Below are 15,653 nucleotides of genomic sequence, written 5' to 3'. Positions count from 1 at the left end.
CAGCCAAGGTCAGGCTGGATGGGCTCTGAGCACCTGGTGGAGCTGTGGGTGTCCCCGTGCACTGCAGGGAGTGGGACCAGATGGCCTTTAAGGGGCCCTTCCAACTCCAACCGTTCTACGATCCTCTCCATCCATCCACTCACTCCACGTTATTTATTTTGCTGCTGCACACGCTGCCCGCAGTGGCCTAAGAGCAATTGCTGGGAAACATGATACATGGAGGTCTCAACCCACGCAAACTGTACCTAAACTTACACTTTATTGCAGCTTAGTTCACAATCTTCACCTAATATAGGGTTACATCCCAGTGCAGCAAGCGGATAAATCATCCTGGAATATTACTGGGCTAAGTTTAGCTGTGAGTGGAGCATATGTGCTTCCGAGTCACTGAAGCAAAGGCCCATAAAATACACTAATTACTGGAAGTTATGGTCACTGAGTGATTGATAGCGCTCTGCAAGGCAACTTCCCCGTTTTCAGCTATTCTGACGGGCCTCCTCCACCACAGAGCAATTATTAATTCATGACCCAGCCCTCGGGCACTGCTACCTTCTACTTCTCGTTCCGCTGCCACAAGAATGGTGATGTAGCTGGACACTGCCTTCCTTCTTCCCAACGGCTGCACGAAGTCGGCAGGCGTGGAAACTGAGCTAAGGACCACTGCTTGGAGAAAGGCTCAAGATAGCTCTGCAGGGGGAGTGTTACAGCTACTCCCAGGAACTGAATGAAGTGTGTAAGGATTTACCTATCAGAAACACTGCACCGTGCACAACCAAAATGCTGCAGAGTAATCTCCGTTCGTAAGGGAAACCTTGCAGGAGGCCAAATCATGGTCTGCAGGACTTCCCGTTCACCATCAGCTCACAGTCTTGATCCTTCACCACCACTACCTCAGTGCTGATGGCATGTGGCTGATCGCTCAGACTCTTTAGGAACAATCCCCCTGAAACCTCCCTGACTAGATTACTTATACAGGCGCCTTTACACCAGTTTCCTGCAGTCCAACATCTTGAAGATTGAAGTGCTTTAAGAGAACCATCATAAAGCAGAGCTGCTTCCCTTCCAGCACCCTCTTCAAGCATGTTCCCCAGTCTGTGTCCTCATGGGCTGTGTGCTCCCCTTGCACCTCCATCTGTGCTCCCAGCCCAAGTGTGCTGCAGGCCCCAGGAGCCTGTTGGTGTTGTAGGCAAGCACTGCTTTCCCCACTCCAAAGCTACACATGTACCTGAAGTACATGATGCATGTTTGCTGGATGTGTACCAGCATTCCTACCTAAGGGAATGCTGAGATGCCATAAATCTGTAATATGACTGCTTGAAATATTGCTTAAAACAGCATATTAACACAAACGTCACAAATAACCAGCAGCCCCTGAAAGCTCTTACAAGGCACCGTCAGTCAAACACAGGTTTGTATTCTACTTCCAAAACCTGCTTGATCTGTGGCATAAACAAATCACTTCTTTCCTGCACTTAAATATAATTCTGGCTGTATTTGTAGTGAAAAGGAGCACTGGATCATCGGACAAAGACCTGCAAGCCCACACTTTGCCTCAACAAACACCCTGGATCACAACCCCACTCTCTCCCCCAAATTCCCTTCTACCACTGTGTCTGAAGTAGTGTAGAGTACACGGTCTCTGTGTATGAGACCGATCCTCCATGCCCAGCATCCAGCCAAGCCCTCCTCACCAACTCTGTCCCCACACACAGGCACTGGGGGGCACGAAGGCTTATTAAAAGGATAAGGATTCACCAGACAGCAGCCATGTAAGGCACGATTAGGGTAATACTGCTGAGCAACAAGAAATACGAAGCAAATTCATCCACCTTCCTGTGCAGGGCATCTTTTTTGGGAGGAGGCTCAATCAGTCACAGAACAAAAACAACACTCAGGTTCAGCCTGGAGTGTATTTTATGGCTGAGTTATAAACCCTGTGAAACACAGCTTTTATAATGAAAATGCTGACGCAGTCCTCAGTGCAGTGACAGCAATGTCACTGGCTTAAATTGAACTTGCTTTGTCAATCCCAGAACACTTAAGTACAACTAATGTAAAAACCTCACGGGAGCACATCAACTATTGGTGACGAAACGTTCTTAAAGAGATCCGCGGATCAGGTATGAAATTTAATTCTCTTTAAAGCAGTCCTGAAGAAAGAAATGCAAAGTGAAAATAAAAAGCTGCATGTCCCTTGAGGGTTTCTAGGTATCCGACCTCAGATTCCTCCACCGTTGTCCTACTGCTGCCTATTATCTCTTCTGGGATTGCTGCTCGAGACTCTGCTTCGAGGGACCTCGCTGCCCGAGACTCCACTTCCTGAGACCTCGCTACTCTGACCATCTTCTCTGCGTTTCATTGATCTGTGGCCTGCTACTTTGCTGCCGCTCTCCCCTTTACGCTTATTTTGCCCCGGACCAACGTTAACAACGTGCTACGGGACGCTGTTGCATCCAGGAGGTGACTATTCCCCGCTTTAACGTAATTCTTGCTCTTTTCTTCCTTTTTCTATCGCCTACTTTCCCTTCCCCATCACCCTAATTTTGATATTTCGTCGCTCTCCCTTTCCCATCCCCTCAGTTGTCTATCATTTCTAATAAACTGGTCGGATCAACATTTGAATGCTCTTCTTCTTAATCTCACGCCGGGCATAACATATCAAAAGAACCTTTGCCTCACTCCTAAATTGGAGCGAGACACAAAGGAACACAGATGCTCACTGCCTCCCAGACCTTTGGTCCTACCCACACTCCTGCTTCTCTGCTCCTAAGTTTTCTGGACCTTCAGAAGTAACAGTTTGGTTTCTAATTACACACAGCATCACAGCAAAGAAATTCAAGGCATTTCAAGGCTCAGAGGACAATTAAAGAAAATAAGCAGATTTAGTTCGCTGCTATTTTATACTGTCCTATGTTTTAAAAAGCAGAAGAAAACGAAGCAAACTCACAATCTTGCTGCCTTGGTTCCACATGTCACTTCATCCCAATTAACGTGCTCTAACTGCACTAACTTGAAGCTGTAGGGATTGGAGCACCACACTACCAAGCAGAGATGATTTTATAACCCTAGAGCAAATGCTAACTTCCCATTTTAACAGCTCCATCAACAAGAGCCCGAGCGCCTTCACTGCCAATCCCCATGTCAATACAGTGCTACTTTAATGACAGTGACCTTGTGTGGCTCTTGGAGCATCTTCTTCACCTTTTTTGAGACATTTTTCTAAGCCACTGTCCTTGCTTTCATCATTTAACACATCACTCAAACCACTTCAATAAAAGAGCGATGGCGCTGAGGAAAGGTCCCAGAGGATCAGGCCACATACCAATTAACAAAGCACACAGAACCAAATTGTTTGGTACATCTGGTTTGGGACACGTCCACCGAAAATGAGAGGAGGGAAAAAAAAAGTTGGGAAGGTTTAAAAGAGGGAAAAAATGTAAATGCAACGCGTTTCCCTAATGCTGCATAGGATGATGTGAAATTCAGCCTTTACATCAACCTCATGACCATTAAGACTGCCCAATAATAATCTCTAACTAAGCTCCAAAGTCTTGGTCTTTGTGGAAGACCATCGGATTGCTGCTGCACATGGAAATACATTCAGCAATACACTCAGCAAAGGAACCAGTGAAACCTGCTGCACATCACCCGTGCATTTATATCACTCTATTCCGCTGGGACTCAAAATGAACACCACAGTCAAGTATTAATGTAATACAATCTCATTTTAGCCCTTTGTTGCACAGATTCATTTACAGACAGTGTGAGTATGTTCTGCAGCTCTCCAAAATTGTGAGGACTCTCCAGTATCACAACCCATTGAAATCCGCAGTAAAGCAAATTAACAGCGCCGCATCCCCTGTGACACCTTCAAGCATGTCATTATCATATATTCAGAGTTAACTTCAATCAGACTCGGAAGATTTACAAGACCTGAATGCAATGATTCAGCATTAAATATTTTCATTTTGGTTAAACCAAGCGGTGAGGAATGTATTGTTTGGCAACATTACAGCAGCCATAGAGAACAACTGAGCTACAAGGTACACTATTTGTCCAATTTCCATGGCATTGGTCAGCACCAACACAACTCTTCTGTCTCATCTGCTGCAAACAACCGCTGCACTTCACCTTAATGACGCTATGTTTAGCAGAAGGGAATGGCACCTGTGTATTGCAGTAACTGTACAGCACACTGTTGTCAGGCTGTACAACAGACCATCCGTGGTCAGAAGGAGCAAACAGAAGGATCTGTGCAGCCAGCCAGTAACAGCCATCATCCCAACGCTTCATTCTGGTAAGACCTTTTCCAGTTTAAAACTATCCTAGTAAGAAATCCTTCTAAAAGCTCTTGTGAATGCTTTAATTACAGATTAAACATTTTGCATGGGCATCAACCAGTTCAAACCCTGAATCTTCATAACCCCATTTAAATCCTAATGGTGGGCCTCTCTATCCTGCCTGATGAAGCTGAAATACAGAAATACTGTCATTGTTGGCTGAAAGGCCACTTGTACCGGGCCTGCTTTCTACTCTCAAATGGAGAGTTGATGGAGGGCTCCGTGTTGCACAGAGGCTCTCCCTCTGAACTCAGCAGGAACAAATCCATTCTAAATACAGACAGGCATCTTAGCAAGTGTTAAAAGCATACATATATAAAAGAGCATACAAAGAACATATTAAACCAGTTTGATGTCAATTTTCATTTGGTTCTCCCAAAGTGCATGAGAAAATGACAGACGTTTGCATACCTCCATGAAGGAAATCCCTAAACTCCAAACGTCCGAATGAATCCCATATTGTTCTCCTGAAATCCGTTCCGGCTGCAAAGAGATGGAAAGGAACATCATGAGTACACACCTATCTGTGAGCCCAGCAGGGAAATGGGCTTACAGTAGGAAAACAGACTTCTCACGCTGGGTTGGGTGATAAGTACAGCTTAAAAGGCAAAGTTATTGAAGTCAAAGTAATAAATGAAGTCACGTGGCAGGCATTTCATTTTATACATATTTAACTAACTTCACGTTTGATCTGAGGGAAAAAAAAGACTTCACTCAACGCTATTAATAACAAATTTAATGCCTCATGAAATAGAAGGCTGCAAGACGTAACTGCTAGTTTTTACTTGAAAGCCACAATTTCAGCATTTCCAAGGTCAAGTGCAGCAGGAAATGTAACAATAAAAGGCTCCATGAGACTTCTCTCCCTACTGTGCTGCTAATGCACCTGTCTAGCCCCACCATCCACAAAGCACCGGCTGTATTTTCAGTCCTTAATAATCCAGAGACCTGTTTTTAGAAAACCAACTCCCAAATTAGTGCCAGGCCAACGTGTTTTCTGATGTTTGCTCTGCACCACTAATCCCAGGTCAAGAGCTTTTACTTCAACATGAACACGAAGCAAAACGCAGTGTTGCCTGCGCTGCCTTCAAGGGAAGCCTTCCAAAACTGCCATCACCTGAAAATAAAGAGAAACTACAACAACAGGCAAGGTTTGTTGTTGTTTTTTTCCCTGTGCACAATAGGTGATAATTATTAATTATTATTATTGATACAGAAAGTGTGTTTTTAAGTACAGAGTTTAATTTCTGATGGTTTCCAATTCAGCCTGATGAGCACGCTGTGAATTTGATGACGAAAAATTCATTAGCAAAGCAACTTTAACAGAGGCAGTCAGACCAAACGCATTTGAGCCCAAACTTCTTCCTCAATCAACACAATAACACATCACGGTTGCGCAGAAAGAAGAAAAAATGTAACCTATTCAGTGCACACCCGGAAAAGAGAACAGTAATCTCGACTAACACATTAAAAGCATAATACAATTTAATTATTAGATCTGCTGAAGCCCACTCTAAAAGCAAGAGCCAAGTTGGAGAAGTTAATTACTTTGATGCTGTTGGCTTGTTTGAATCACAATGGTGAGGTTGTTTCAGAGAACAGAGGCAGGGGCAGCAGCAGGCTGACTGTAATATATTTGACCAGATTCTTTATTTAAAAAGATTCTGATGCACGTAATATTCCTGTGACAAAGGACAGCCCAAGTCCTTCCAGGATGGTGCCACGAGTGTTTCAGAAGCCACATAATGACTACACCTTGACTAGAAAAGCACTTAGCAAATAAACGGGCACCCAGGGCTGCTTTCTCCTTGCAAGAAAGTAAGGAAAAATACCTGCAAGCGATGAAAGGTCATGGATTTCTCTCTCCACTTTTCCGAGGTTTGAAAAACAAGAATCAACCATTTTGTGCTGCTGTCTGCACTTTGGTGCTGCGGGCTTTTTTGTTTGCTTGCTGTTAAACAAGCTGAACGCTGATTTTTTTTCCCCTACCGATACCATGACAGAAGTGGTTGGCAAACAAGAAATTGCAATGACCAAAAATAAAAGACAGCAGTTACTGCAATCCTAAACTGAAGCATTTAAGTTCTCACATTTGTTAAACAAAGAGCGCTGATGTACAGAAAACACGCTCATGTTTGTGCACGGAGCATGCTCTAGACTAAAATGCTTATAGAGAAGTGAGAGGCCCTGATGTCTTCTGATACATGGCAGGCACACCACCCAGCACGCAGGGCAGTGGCCTGGTATTATCAGCCCAGATTTGCAAACTTCAGATTTGCACGTGGCAGGTCCCCATGGGAAACACCACACAGGTGTTCAGGTATCAGAGACGCCCACAAGACTCACACACATCTGAGTGCTCAGTGGGTCCCATTCTCTGTGCAGTAACACCACCAGGGCTCTACAAGGACCTACAGGTTCCTGAGGGAAAGCTGCATGTATTTATTTGTCAGTGTTGGACTGGCTCTCCTCTTTGTTCCCAGCTGTTGCAGCGCATGAAAGACAACTGGAAGGCACACACAGAGCAGAATGCTCTTGATGCTATTCTCCATATCACCAAGGCCCGCCTGTCAATGAGCTGCTGTGTGAGCATAGAGATGTTCTGTGACACCATCACAGCGAGGGTGGGGGGAGAGGAGGTCTGAGAGCTGATTTAGAATGATATCCTCACCATGTAGAACGGGACCGCGAACAAATACTCGTATTTAAATGTTATTCCTACATAAATCCACTTACCGCCATGTAAGCATTTGTTCCGACATACGTCTTGGCTATGGAATTCACCAGCTATCAGACAAAACAGTCTGTTAGAACAATATAAAGATAATGTGGAAATAAAATGGGCAATTATTCCTCATTTAACCTACAATCATCATTCCTATAAATCAACTAAAAATTATGTAAAAGGGAACAAATTTATCTGCAAAGGCATTAAAAATGATTAAATCTCTCTTTTGTTTGGAGCGAGAGCTCCCATTTAAACAAGTGCTGCATTACCGTTTATGGCAGATAACCTTAAACAATTCTGTTAAACAGGATACTTATCGCTTTAGTACCCCACACCAGTCTGATATAAAAAGTCAATTTGACGTAGGATTGAAGGCGCTCGTTTTTCAGTCAGCTGGCTCAAGATGCGAATAGAGCCACATTCATCACTTGAATGCAACCAGCACTAAATACGCTCGGAGGGACAACAGACCCTGACAACTTATCATACCGGGCTGACCTTCTCTTTGGTCCTGGCGCTTGGCTGAGAGTAAAGGTGCTGAAATTCAAATCACCAGCACGGCAAGCTCGTGGGTCACTAGCAGAGAAGTCCTCCAGGGAGGCCCAAAATGGAAATTAATTAAAATTTGTGCTGCACATTGTAAAAGCCCACCACTATTGTTACTCCCAATATTAATTTTTATTGTGGGCCAGTTGGGCTCCCCAGACACATCTCTCGTTCTGCCCTCCCTTTTGTCTGGCCAAAAAGCTTTCATATCAAAGCTGCATATCAATGAAGTTTGCTATTCGTAAGTAGTAATTACAATATCAGCAGTTTTTACTGTCATTAAACAATGAACAATCATATTCAGATGGAGAAAAGTCGCCCGGAGATTCGAGCTGAATGGCTGGCTCCCAGCAGAGGGGGGCTGCCCACCCAGCAGCCAGGTGACTGCAGCACAAGATGTGCGATGGATTACCTGGGTGCTCACCCCGAAGTCACACAGCTTCACCTGCCCTCGTGTGTTCACCAGCATGTTGGACGGCTTCACGTCTGCCAAACAAAACCAGAGGTCACCTAAGTTATCCTGGAGGCATGCAGAGATCGTTAGGATTCTCATATAAGCGTTGGGGTGACGATCACCGGCCTGAGGGGTTTCAATAGAAAATGTTCCAAAGCTAAATTTCGATCACAAACTCTGGTTCGTAGCTGTCAGCACAGGTGATGTCACACCTGTCCCCCAAAGACCAGCAATCCGTGCTACTGAAGCTGCAGGTGACACCAGCCGGGGAGGGGCCACCAGAGCTCTGCAGGACAGGATCTGGAATTTAAAGCAATTTTGACAAATGAGACTGAAAAAATACACTGAAATTCAATAGGGACAAGAGGAAGCACTGTGTTTAGATGCCACTGCCCGGGCTGGGATGGGGCTGCAGGGAAGGAGCTGCAGGAGAAGATGATGCAGGGGAGAAAACCAACTGCTAAAAATCCCATAGAGATGTACAGGAACAGACGTGCACCATAAAACCAGGCTGTAAACTCAATGCTCCCATCGCTGACCCCCTCTGATGTACAAGAAGTTCTGTTGCACGCTGTAAAATCAGCGTGCAAATAAAGCACTAAACACCCAGCCAAGCTGCACCATGAGAACAGCAGTGTGCGTGGCATGGCCAGGCTTACACTTGGGAAGATGAGAGCTCAGCCTAATTGCTGCCTTCTTCTGTCATTATGGGTTAAATGCAGCCACTCGTCTCCCTGCCTTCTTTAAAAGGGAGCACTAGTTGGGTGCAGATGGATGAAACCCAACTAGGAAAGAACCTAATTTGGTTTATCATTAAGTTTGCCTTATCTTTAGCAGATGTCTTCTGGTACCACAGTAGCTCGCTTAATTTGTCCCCGTAATGTAAAAATGTATAACCTCAATTAGCAAGCTGATTAAACGCTTCCCTATATTTGAGCTAAAAAAACACTTGAGGAAGGGGGAGTGTTCAATAACACTTCACACAGCTTCACAGGATCTGCACGTTCAATTTCTGCATCAATTCTCGTAGTGTGTTCTGCAATTCCCTCCCAAAGCCAAAAGGAATATAGGTCCCGGGTGCCTCTATTGCATGACAGCATGCACAGCTTTGGCTGTGCTGACCTCTGCTTTGGCTGCAGCATTGCTATCCATGCACTACGTCTTTGGCAGGTGGTTACCTGTCCTCCAGCTGCAGGCAATAACGCAAAGTACCACAACAGAGCAATCCACGGCCCCAAACCGCTGCACACATACCAAAGCTTTAGGATTATTCTTCCTAACCGAAGACTCTTGCATTTGCTCATGGCAACCTGCAGGCAATGCGCTTGCTGAACGGCTTTGCTGAGTGCCAGGGGATGGGCACAGCACAGCAGTGGGCCCTGCAAGGTGTGCAGCCATCCCACCCGACCTTCCCAAGGACACTGCATCGCTTCCTGACAGCACAGCAATCCTCTCTCTCTGCTCAGCACAGCTCTGGGCAGACTGAAGGATGCTTTGAGCCACGACCACACTGAAGGTTTGCTTCTATCAGGGCTCGGCTGGGTGTGAGGAGGAGGCAGGTGATCTCCCGGTTCTCATTCCCTTAACATGACCTGCCACCTCTGAGCACGTGCGTCCCCTGCCCCAGTGCCAGCACCTCGTGCCATGGGGGATCAGCAGATCCCACCTCCCCACCCCCAACACGTGGCACCTGACAGTAAGTCAATATAATTTTAATTGAATGGCCATCTGTCATCCATTAAGCATCGCTTCATCTGAAAATCCTCACACTCACTAAAAATAAATAAACCAAAACAACAATGATAAAATCCTACACGAGAAAGAAAGCAACAGGAGATGGGTCTGTAAGGGGTGGATGAAGGCAGCGCAGGTCAGGAGCTGCAGAGCAATCTGCAGCCAAACAAACTGCAGAACAAACCCGATGGTGTTTGCAGCACAGTTTAAGTAGCACCACAGAGGAGGAATGTGAGCAAATATGGGCTGCAAATTCCAACGTCTGTGTCGGTTTCTTTGAGAAAAGAGAAAAAGGAAATGACAACCCGAGACAAAAATGACACTTTGCAAAGTATCTCACAATGAAGGGAAGGAGGAAGAATAATCACCCCAGCAGTAAATTGGCCTTCATGTTCATAAACCACTTCAGCTAATGGGTTAAATATTTTTTGGTTTTGGAAAACAAATGTGCATAAATAATGTTCTGCACCATCTGCTTGTGATTAATATTACTGTTTAGAAGTGAAAGAATTTAAACAAGAGCCAAAAGGGGTCATTATGCTGCCATTACCAGTGCTTGCTTCATACAAATGACTTCTATGAAGCATCATTATAGAGGATGAACAAGTTCTCTTTGTGATCTAAGTCGTTTCACCTCTGCAGATAAATGGGACCTCCAAGCTCTTACTTACCAGTAAACACACACGTCGGAGGTTCAGCTTTCCCAACGCCCGACATTTCACTCATCTTGGTTCATTGAAAAGCAAAGGGATTTATGATTGTAGGAAAAAAACAAACCCCACAGGTTTCTAAAAGCTGTCTCTTGACTTCCAGTGTTTTCCACACGTCAGGCTGCAATATGCCAAGTTCAAGGGAGACCAGATACAAAAGCCATTTTAGCCGAGGACAGCTCACACAGCATTACTGTGAACAAAGTGGAGCTGCTGGAAGAATGAAAATATTTCCAATATTTCCTTGCCAAAATGACGTCCCCAGCACTTTTTTTGCTGCAATTTTTATTTTACTGAACCCAGCCCAAGCCATGTGTAAGCATGTAGTCCGGGTGCAGCCACACGTGCACACGGTCTGTACATGCACACACAAGCGCCCTATTACCTCTGTTTGCACCTCATTATACGCAGTGCTAAAGCTGCTTAGCTCTCACCAGTGTGAGAAGCTGGCTCAACCCCACGTATCACAAACCAGAACACACTCCCCACTACTCTGACACAGGCTTAGAACACACGCAGAGGCTGCGGTCCCAAGACAGTGCAATATACACCAGTCCGCATACGTATGTACAAATGCCTGTAGGTACAATTAAACACAAGTGGGTAACATTTATTTCAAACATTTCTTTTAATAAGAAGGTGAGAGAAAAACACACCAGATAAAATGCACGCAGCCTATACTTATTCTTGAACTTAACAGATTTTGGTTTGTCTTGACGCAAACTTTGACTTTGTACGTGATTAGACTTGTTTAATTGCTAATTCTGTTTTAAATCTAAGTTAATTTCTCATTACCCTTCCATTTCTACTTCTTATCCTCTGGGGAAAAGAGCACACTTCTCATTGGGACATTCTCACATCTTCCAAAGAAGCAGTGTAGGTGTTAATCTCCCACTTACGTTTGATGTGGGTGTGATGGCTACGACTACAGCTCTGCGTTTATTAATACGCATGGCTATCACCTCATTAGTTGCAAGGTATGTTTTGAAGTTAAGCTGTAATATTTGCTGAGATGTCTGATCTGGAATAAAAGACTCGCTCATTGTGTTTCCTTCACTTTAATCCATGCTCTGGTCACAAACCATCGTTTGCCACACTGCATTGCACAGCTCCCTCACAATAACTGCTCCTACACCTCAGTTACCACCAGCGTGGAATTCCAGACCTGTTACCCCACCTGAGCATCCTGCCCAGCCTGCCTGATAAGTGACAGCAAGGAAGACTGAGTTCCATTTTCCCCTTGTTTAAAACCAGTAAAGAGCTGAATGAGATTACCACGACAGACTGGTGTTTTCCTTGCATAGCATTACGTGCAGTGACTCTCTGGTAAGACAGGAAAGCACGGGTTATGTGTGTGTGCACTGAAAGAAACAGGCCCCTCAATAAACACTGTTGGGCCCTTCTGTGCATTCTGCATATTGTTCTCACCTCAGTGAACCCAGAAAAAGACCAAGGCCAGAAAAATCTCAATTGTGATGGAAGACCCATTTCTGCACTTTTCTTTAGACCACAGCGAGGATCATACATAATTCATTAAAAACTCAGCACTGCTCTCTATCAAGGCAACGAAAGCCATACACAGAAGGGGAAACTTGAGGAGCAAAAATCAGGCTCAAAATCTAAACTTGCAACAGAAACAATAAGACGTTACAGGGACAATGTTTCTGCTTGACCACAACGCTCCTCCAAATCACACTCAGCAGGTGGCCACAGCCCTTAATGAAAAAGATTCAAACAAAAGGAATAAAAATAAATAAACAGATTCAAACCAGCTTTTCCTTTTCAGGTGCTGTATAAGTGTGGCAAAGGACTGTGCTGCCCAGCCTGCATGATACCCATCCATGGGTGTTCCAGCTCCTTTTCCAGTTCTTTTCATTCTAACATTTGCTGTGGCATCTAGAATGGATGTCCCCCTGCCTGGAGTAGATGGAGCTATTAAACCTCAGCGTCTGGCAGCGGGCAGGCTAATAGTGCCAGTGTCCAAACCAGCACCAGAAACTGCCTGCACCCAGCTGTCCATGGTCTCTGGGTTATTCCTGTTCTTTTAATCCAGGGACAGCCTAAGGTTAAACACAGGAGCAGCCAAAGCTTCGAGGTGGGGCAGAAACCCAGTGCCTGGTGGTAATTAGGGTTTCCTATTAACTTCTCAGGCACTGCAGAACCAGACACCCCCAGAGGAAATGGTCCTCCTCACCTGTTTGGTTCCCAACCTGAACTGTTGTGCTTGTCTCCCTGCTTTACACTTCTCCTTCAATCACAACTGATGTCGGTTACTGCACGCTCCAACTGTGCACGCGGGCTGAGTGAGCAGATGGGTTAAATTAAACAGTATTGTTAGTGGCATTAGGAGCTGGAGCTGTTACTTTCAGACACTTTAGAAACATTATAAATGTAATGAGTTTCTCTATTCCTTTTTTATTTGGGGAGAGGAGTGGGGGAGAAAGGGCTCCTTTGTTCTTTAAACAGCACTTTGCACTCTTTGTAGAGCACACTTCTTTGTTTAAAAGTTCTACTCCACCTCAGTCCCATATTATTATTATTGTTTTAAATAAAATCAAGAGCAAGGAATAACCTGGGTTGTAAAAATAAAACAAGTTAGCTTCAGGAAGCAGAACAGGCATCAAACAGCTCGTTATGCCCAAGCAGGATTCTGTAATTATACACAACCACTGCAGAGGACAGCAGGTGACAATCTCGAAGGTGTGACCATCAATACTGATGGATGCCACGCAAGATTTCTGAGGCATGGAAGAAGAAAACTCAACACCTATCTCCTGGTTTTACCAGTCAAGCATTTGGTGATCCTGAGAATTCCATCTGGCACCTGTTTGTAACCACAAGCATTTCAGTCTCCACAAAACTCCCTTCTCCCCTTTGGGATATTGAGAAAGTGAAGGAAAACGGAAGAGAATAGAGGTAAATATATTCAATCAGTGAGTCTGTAAGGCTAATGAATGAGATTCACTTTGTGTAACTCCACTGCAAACAGATCGGACGTCAGTTTGGTCTGCTGTTCCTGTGGAAGGTGCTGTTAAAACAGGAGGGCGTTTCACCAAGAAACAGGAAATTTCTGTTACTCACCTCTGTGCAAAATCTTCAGACTCCATAAATACGTAAGACCTTTCACAACCTGGATTTAAGGAAAAACAACACATATTAGAGACTTTTCCCTGACTTCCCACGCTGTTTACTCCTTTAATGTAAATGCTGAACATTTCTCCTTCAACTACAAAAACTGTCTTTTTTTCTTACCATTCATTTGACCAAACACGAGCCCCACTGCACCCACAGCCCAGGAGAACACAACTGGGCCCCCTGAAGGGTGAGGCCCTCCTCCCTTCCATCGGGGGAAGCATCAGAATGAAACGTGAAAAGCTGTTTCTCCATTACCACATTGGAGTGCCAGGAGGTGCGTTTTAATGGACATTTGTAGCACATGCATTTGAACTAGAAAAGCACACACGTTTCCCAAAACAACCACCCACAGTATTTCCACGGGCAGAGAATCCCCATAGGTCGGGTACTGCGGGGTGCCCCCTTTGCAGGCCTTATTTCTGTCATGTAACTAACCCCCAAACTTGCATTTTTAACACCATTTCGTTTCTCAGATTTATGTTCTGCAGGAGCCCCAAGGACTCACCAAATCCAACCGACACATTCCTGCTTGCCTTTGCTTCTCAACCCACACCACCTCAGCTCTGCCATCCAGCTCCTGTCACAGAGCAAACCCTTTCCATAAAGTTTATATCCACAAAATGACACCCCATCCATTTTCCCAAGACGCTCCTCTCTGCACCTCCAGAGCAATAAAGCATTTCTGACATCTGTGAAGTTGCAGGAGCTTTTTCAGACCAAACAACCGCATTCTTTTTGCTGTCCAAGTAAGTTGAAATGAAATCGCTTCTGTTACAGTGACAAAGCAGAAGCACTGCAGATACCGTACAGTGCGAGAGCCATTTTCAGCCCTCCTATTGGATTAAAAACCTGTCTTAGAATTCATTCTGTAACCAAAACCAATGCAAGTGGAATCTGAATCAGCCAAATAAAGATCCTGGATCTCTGGCAAAAAGCTCTAGATGGCAATTCCTCAGCGCTGTGCTCAGGCCATGCCGGCTATCTCGTGGCCTCAGATGGTAATTACCTGCAACAAAAGGCCTCAGTCCAATTCTGCATGCCCTGCGGTGTGGCCTTGCTCACTTTATCCTTTCAAAAAGCAGAACGGGGGAATTCTACTCACACAGCTTTTTGACAGAAGGAGGAAAAAAAGCATCGATACAAAAAGGGTATGCAACATTCCAGGCTTCCACCAAAGGTGAAAGAGATTTTAAGTACATCAAGCTTCTCTGATTCTTAAACATATGTTTAGACTATTTAACACCCCTGGAATAATCATAACATTATTTAAAGTGTGTATTTGTAGGAAGAAAATAAAAAGGAAACGTTCTGGAGGGGATGGGGGAAATCAGCAGCTGTGAGTTATTATACATCTCTACAATGGAACACGCGCTGAACAAGCAGTTATAAAGGCACTACTAACCAAACTCACATTCAGACCATCTCAATGCTGTACAGAGGAATGAAAAGAAGGTTTTGTTTCCCTTCAAGTGAGGCTGCAAATACGCACACAGAAAAACCCCAAACAGGCCCTAGTGCAAAGCACCGGCATTCACCCAGCTTACGGCTGCCCACATAAGGGAAGGGCTCTACGTGTCAGACATGATTCTAAAATGGTGCTGGAACGGAGTATCTTTTGATGGAACATCCAGCAGGAATTATTGGTATTCAGCAAAGTGGGTTTTACAACAATGAGTTGACAAAGCCTTGACACAAAAAGTACTTCCACCCGCTGTCAATCACTCACTCTCGTGACAGTTCAAGTGCACATCCTTTCAGGGAGAACTTCAATCAACATTAGCACTCAAAATACAGTGCACAATGTCACTGCTTCAGAAATTGAAGTGAAAATAAATGCATGAAGTGGCAAGCAAAGGTAGAAGAGATTTTACATCGGCAGACCCAAATAAATACACGGCACAAAACCAGGAGCCTGCACATCGCTTTGGGATTCCCGAGATATGCTTTTCCCATAAAAAAAACCCACCACAATCCAACCCCCCTCGCCCCAGCCCTCTGCACAAATA

At 44.7% G+C, this 15,653-nt stretch overlaps 1 protein-coding gene across 4 annotated transcripts in view; it reads right to left on the bottom strand.

Moving 5' to 3' along the window:
- MAP2K5 (mitogen-activated protein kinase kinase 5) overlaps positions 1-15,653 on the bottom strand; it is a 107,202-nt gene that overhangs the window by 45,764 nt on the left and 45,785 nt on the right. For all 4 annotated transcript variants that reach the window (XM_015873307.2, XM_015873306.2, XM_015873304.2 and 1 more), the window contains 4 exons: positions 13,594-13,642; positions 8,027-8,100; positions 7,077-7,127; positions 4,752-4,823 (listed from right to left, as the gene is read on the bottom strand). In XM_015873307.2, the coding sequence (XP_015728793.1) occupies positions 4,752-4,823; positions 7,077-7,127; positions 8,027-8,100; positions 13,594-13,642 (246 nt within the window). The remainder of the gene's footprint in view (positions 1-4,751; positions 4,824-7,076; positions 7,128-8,026; positions 8,101-13,593; positions 13,643-15,653) is intronic.

Source organism: Coturnix japonica, chromosome 10 (genome assembly GCF_001577835.2).
Source record: "Coturnix japonica isolate 7356 chromosome 10, Coturnix japonica 2.1, whole genome shotgun sequence".
Taxonomy (NCBI): Eukaryota; Metazoa; Chordata; class Aves; order Galliformes; family Phasianidae; genus Coturnix; species Coturnix japonica.
This window is presented reverse-complemented; position numbering and strand designations above follow the sequence as displayed.